This window comes from Dipodomys ordii, unplaced genomic scaffold (assembly GCF_000151885.1).
Source record: "Dipodomys ordii isolate 6190 unplaced genomic scaffold, Dord_2.0 Scaffold255, whole genome shotgun sequence".
Lineage (NCBI taxonomy): Eukaryota > Metazoa > Chordata > Mammalia > Rodentia > Heteromyidae > Dipodomys > Dipodomys ordii.
In genome coordinates this window covers 434,390-440,934 of record NW_012267471.1, presented here as the reverse complement: position 1 = coordinate 440,934, position 6,545 = coordinate 434,390, and the positions used below count along the sequence as shown (strand labels likewise).

The 6,545-nt window shown below is 37.6% G+C and overlaps 2 gene segments (V, D, J or C); both read left to right on the top strand.

Annotated features, from left to right (window-relative positions):
- Positions 1–6,545, top strand: part of LOC106000978 — a 12,293-nt gene that overhangs the window by 1,421 nt on the left and 4,327 nt on the right. Inside the window, 1 exon segment of the V gene segment in view lies at positions 1,087–1,088. Coding sequence covers positions 1,087–1,088 — 2 coding nt within the window.
- LOC106000984 lies at positions 4,585–6,219 on the top strand. The segment is given in 2 exon segments: positions 4,585–4,648; positions 4,800–5,433. Coding segments are annotated over 2 exon segments (372 nt in total).

Here is a 6,545-nt window from a genome sequence, read left to right as displayed (position 1 = left end):
TCACTGATGCTCTACTACTAGAGCCATAGCTCCATTCCTTTCAGACTTTTGCTGATCAGTTGGACATAAGAGTCTCTTAGATTTTGCTGCCCACACTAGATTCAAACCATTATCCTTAGATCTTAGCTTCCTGAATAGCTAGGATTATAGATGTGAGCCATCAGCATAACCTTATCTTGAATTATCAAGCCTCTTCACTTCCCCTCATTAAGTGAGATTCTCTGCTCAGCACTCATGACTGATGATGCTCTCTATCCATGTAAGAACAAAGGGAGATGAGGAAGGACAGGTGTGAGGAGGTAAGCTCTGGTGTCCCCTCCTTCCCAAGTGTTTGTGTGCACATGTGATTGTACAGGTGTGGCCACCAGGATGGACATGGGAAGTAAGTATTTATAAGTATTTGTGAGACTGAGGAAGTATTTAGAAGGAGGGAAAGTTGAGCTCTGGGAAAGATTCTGTCATAACTATAGTCAGATGATACTGAAAAATACCAAAAACCTTTTGGCTTGCTTCAAAATATATATATGAATACTTTTTGGCATATAAATCAAAATCATAAGCACTTTTATTCCTGAAATAAATAGTAAAAGTCGAATATGACCTGAAAATTTTCTCAGATTATGAGAATTGCCAACACCAATAGGTCCAATGAATTTAACAAAACTTAAAACCAAAATTACTACAAGTGTTTCAAACATAAAAGTGCACAATGTAAGCTATAAATTACCAAGTTTCCATGTTCTGAACCATGTCCACTCACAGTTGCATGGCTATGGGTAGGACAATATCACCTTCACCAGGAGAATCTGGAAGTGAAGGTGCTTCAGTCTATGATTCAAACTCTGTGCTAGCAATCACTAGCCTGGCTGTGCTGTGATGTTACTGATGATGTAACTGCTAACATGTGCCCCCGGATAGAGTAAATGTGAGCCACATATGACTATATAAATTTACATTTTAGTTAGATTATAAACTAAACACTTCTGTTTCATCCATTCCATTTCAAGTGCTCAATGGGCATATGTGACTAGAGACTGCCAGATATCACTGCTCAGACATTGCGATTGCAGAATATTCTTTAGGAAGTTGTTAGTCTAACAGATTAATGCAATCATTAGCTGTCCTATCTGAAGATGAAGTTTTCTCATCTCTTGGTCTCATCTCTGTGCCTTTTTAATTGTATTTTTTGGAGTTCATTCTATATGATCTTTAATTCAGTTATAACATTTTGATGTCATTATAAAATGGTGTTTGAATATTTTTAAATTAGTTTTTTATTGTGAAAATACTGTAAAGAGGGGTTACAGTTACATGAGCAAGGTAATGAGTACATTTCTTATCAAGTATTGTTGCCTCCTCCTTTTTTCCCCTACCATCCCTTCCCTCCCACCTCCACAACTACACTACCACCTTTACCCCGCAATTTGTAAAGTTCACTTTTTCAATATAGTGTCTTCTACATCTCATTGTTACAATGGGTCGACCTGTATCCTTATTTAAACATTTTGGTTTTTTTCCTTCCCTTCCATAAATTATACCGACATCAAATACAGTAAAAACAAGGATTATACCATGGGGGAAGAATAAACAAAGCAACAACAACAACAAAAATTCACATTATACCCTATAAATATGTTAGAAACAACACAAACAAGAAAAAAAAACATTTGTGTCCCTATCTTGAGGTTCATTTCACTTAACTTCATCTTATCTGGTCATATGTACATAGCTTTTGACCTTTTCTGCTTGTCCCAGACATGTACTAGTTATAACAAATAAGGAAAACCTTGGGACCTATGTTTCTTTGGACCTGGCTTACTTCACTTAATATAATTTTTTCCAAGTCTTTTCATTTCCTAACAAATGGGGCAATGTCATTCTTTCTGATGGAGGCATAGAATTCCATTGTGTATATAGACCAAATTTTCTTGATCCATTCATCTACTGAGGAGCATCTGGGTTGGTTCCATATCTTAGCTATGGTAAATAATCCTGCAAAAACAGTTGTGCTGGTAGTGTGATCTTCTTTGTGATCATTTGGGTAAATGCCCAAAAGTGGGATTGCTGGGTCATAGAGGATTTCTATGTGGAGTCTTTTGAGGAACCTCCATACCACTTTCCAAAGTGGTTGAACAAGTTTACACTCCCACCAACAATGCAGTAAGGTTCCCTTCCATTCACATCCCTCCAGCATCTGTTGTTATTAGCGTTCTTGATTATAGCCATTCTAAATGGGGTGAGGTGGAATATCAATGATGTTTTGATTTGCATTTGTTTTTGGTGGGGGATATGGTCCTGGGGTATGAACTCTTGCCTGGGCGCTGTCCCTCAGCTCTTCAGCACAAGGCTAGCGCTCCACCTCTTGAGCCACAGTGCCACTTCCGGCTTTTTTCTTTTTGCTTATGTGGTGCTGAGGAATCGAACCCAGAGCCTCATGCATGCAAGACAAGTGCTCTACCACTGAGCCACCTTCCCAGCCATAGATTTCATATCTTTATTTAATTACAGTGAGACCAATTTATATAGTTACTCAAAAGATGAAAACAAAGAAATAAAAGTATAATTGAAGAAACGATTATTATTGTTTCATCCTCAAAATTGTATATAGTGGTTAAATAATTCCTAGTACTATTCAGTGATAGATATTGCACTTAAAAGAATCATTTTTATCCAATGTTTCTATCCAATATTCAGATCTTTTCATCTACATAGTTGTTATAGGATAAATTAAAAATTAATTTATATAGTATATGTTTATTTTGAAATGATGACTATTCTAAGATCACATATTGTGGTGGGTAAATTTTTTTATTTGGTTTGGAACATTGAGAATTAGGAGTGCCTGTATAGCCTGTATGGAGTGCTGGACTAGGTCATTCATGCCCATGTCAGCAACAGTTCTGACAGCCCTGGGAGCTTAATTTCCTCGGGCTTCTGGGGAGCTAACAGATCTCCACATCTAACAGATCTCATCTTGTTTTTGTGCAGAAGCAGCAGGTGAATGGGGAAGCACTGAGGAAGAGTGGAAGATGGTGCAATTTCCTGCATGTGACCACAGAGCCACTCAGGGTGCAAGTCCTGGTGCCTTGTGTACAATGAACTAAAAGCAGAATGAGGAGACATACTTAGTAAGAAGATATTCAGGGTCTGCTCTACCCACAATTGAGTTGAAAGGTAAGTCTCTGTTTGATGTCTTAATTGCAATTTCACTCACAGAGACTCTTCAAAATAAATGGAAGAAAATCTCTCATGATTGACATGGTCTGTCCTTTTCAGCACCACTAGCTATAGGCCTTTAAAAAAGATCTGTGTAAAAGAGGCTCAGTCAGAGCATGCAGCCTGATTAGAGGAGGAAGTTGGGAAGGTAGAGGCTTCTGTTGCCAGTCTTGAGATAAGAACAGATACAGATGTATGATGTTAACATAAAAATCCCTCCATTCTTTTATAAGAATCCCTTTCCATATTTGAAGTAATGGATCATTGAGCAGTAATGAAGGTGTTGATTTTCATATGACATATTGTGGATTACATATCTTCTGTAAATTGAGCATTCTTTATTTTTTTGGGGGGGTTCTGGTTGTGGGACCTGAACTCTGGGCCTTGGCGCTGTCCCTCAGCTCTTCAGGTCAAGTCTAGCGCTCTACCACCTGAGCCACCGTGCCACTTCCGGCTTTTTTCTTTTTGCTTATGTGTTGCTGAGGAATTGAACCCAGGGCCTCAGGCATCCAAGGCAAGCGCTCTACAACTGAGCCACCTTCCCAGCCCCAAAAAGTGAGCATTCTTCTTTACAAAAGGTCAGAAAATTTAATAGCTTATTCATTATGTTAAGTAGTATTATCTTTAAGTAGTAGTACAAAGTACTTTTAGTTTCTAAGTACAATGCAGCTTGACTACTGTCATACCATCACTCCTTTTATTATTCTCCTTAATACCTGCCCTCAACTTTCTTAGTTTCACAGGATCTGCATTGGAGTTTATGACTGCATTCTCCCTACTTTCCTCCCTACATTCATCTACTCCTCCCTTTGACCTCGCCTCCACATCTTTCAAGTGTCAGTATTTATTTTATTGAACTGTGTTAGTTTATCTAAAGAGTTACATCATTGGAATTCTCCCATGTAAATGCCATACTTTGGTTAATATATTTGTTACCCTTGCATATGCTCCTCTATGTGTTTATATATGCCTTAATACATTTGAACTAGCTTCTACATATAGGAGAAATCATGTGTGCTTTATGTCTCTAAGCTTTACTTCATTAAACATAATTCTAATCCTGTACTTGCATTTTTTGCAAATGATGAAATATCACTGTTTCTAATGTGACATTAAAAAACTATATCCAAATTTGCTTCAAGTTATTTCTACAGGTGCATCTGTACTGGCTTGATAACAGATGCATTCTCTTTCTCTGTGGACATACAGACAGCGAGGATGGTGTCTAGGCCCAGTTACTAAGAGAGTCAGATTTGCAGCTGTACAAATCCAAACCCCTACTGATTTGCATGAGCCCACAGCACAGTCAGCACCCTGATACCTTCTTAATAGGCTGTTCACCCCAGATGCAGGCATCAGTCTCAGTCAGAACACAGCGTGGACATGAGGGCCCTCACTCAGCTCCTGGGGCTCCTGCTGCTCTGGATTCCAAGTAAGGAAAGACAATCATGAGGATTTCCTCCATGTGTTGTAGTCACTGATACTTGGCTATTAATGAAGCTTTCTTATAGCATGCTTGGTTCTATGTATTATATATTGATTTATTGATTCCATGTATGCATTTATTACTTTTCCAATGCCAGGTACCAGATGTGACATCCAGATGACCCAGTCTCCATCCACTCTGTCTGCATCTCCTGGAGACACAGTCACCATCAAATGTCAGGCCAGTCAGTATATTAGCAATGAGTTAAACTGGTACCAAAAGAAACCAGGGAAAGCACCTAAACTCCTGATCTATGGTGCAAACAGGTTACAATTTGGAATCCCCTCTAGATTTAGTGGCAGTGGACTTGGAACAGAGTTCACTCTTACCATCAGCAGCCTGCAGCCTGAAGACATTGCCACTTATTACTGTCAACAGCATTATGATAACCCACCCACAGTGATACAAGCCATAACATAAACCTCCAAGAAGCAGAAGTGTGAGGCTGGGCTGCCCCAGCTACTTTCCTCATGTTTCCACTTGCAGGATCTGTCCTAGAAACGTAAGATAGGAATTCTGCCCATGCTTACCTGGAACAGCAGTTCTCAAGGTCTGAAATTTTTGAGTAAATGTGATTGTAGGCTTCAGCTATTGGTGCTGGGCTGGAAATTGAAATACTAAAGTAAGTCCAAACTATAGCTATGGAAATACCTTATATTTATTTGTCTTTTAATTATGAACAGCTATTCAAAAGATGGGCAAAGGCACTATTACGTTATTATTTAATATATTTTATTTTAAGATTTTGAAAAACTTTGTACATAAAGTTTTTCAGCAAATAAAGACCTTTTGTCACTTCATTTATCTGCTTCATGCCTTTTGTATTTTTTCCGTTTGTTTTTGTTTTTGGTTTTGATGATAATTTTTCTAATATAATTTGGAGGATTTCAATATAAATCTGGATACAGAAACTGATTGTGACATTTTTGTCTTTAATGGAAGTTGAGTGGTAAAACGGTAAATAGCATGTTAATGAGTACAGTGTTTGTTGTAGAGTTTTGTTGATCATTTTTAACAAATAGCTATTTTTCATTATTTCTGGCCTGATGATTTATCACGAGTAGCTGCTGAAACCTTTAAAAGCATTTTTTCAAGTACTATAGAGACAATATAAAGTTTTTTCTTTAGACCAATTAGAATAATGAATTGTAGATATCATTATTTAATTTTCAAATAGACTTCTGTTGTGGAATAGTTTAAACCTGATAGATTAGCTGAGAAGTAAGAGAAGGAAAATGAGAGAGATAGAGAGAAGAAAAGCTAGGATGTAGAGAGAGAGATGGATGGAGGTGGATGGAGGTAGAGAAAAGGAGGGACAAAGGAAGGATAAATTTACTCTATTTCTTTTCCTAAATTCCAGATTCACTTATTAGTCAAGCTGTCATTGCCAGGAGAACACTGAATTCAAAGGACAGCAATCCCACTAGAGGTCCAGCCATCCTGTGCGGTCATCTGAACACTGCAAGGTGAGGTGAAGGTGAGGAGTTTCCTGTGTTTATGCCCTCTGTCCTCCACAACTGCTCCCAAGATTCACAGAAGTATTCCTACATCAATAAATCTCTGTTTCAATCTAAAATTCTAGGAATCTTTGACACTTATAGTAAAAACACAAAAGTCATTCATTTACAAAAAGAATGATGGAGAAACCTCAAGATAAAGCAGATCTTTTTTTAAGTCGGAATCTCTATAATTCTCAGGGTTCCAAGTGAACACATGTACACAATTTATGTATCATATGTATGTACATATACTTTATGTGTAAGATATAGTATGTGATAATTAAATATACACTATATCATTGTATATGATGTAAAATATTGTACATAGGATGTATTATTAATTA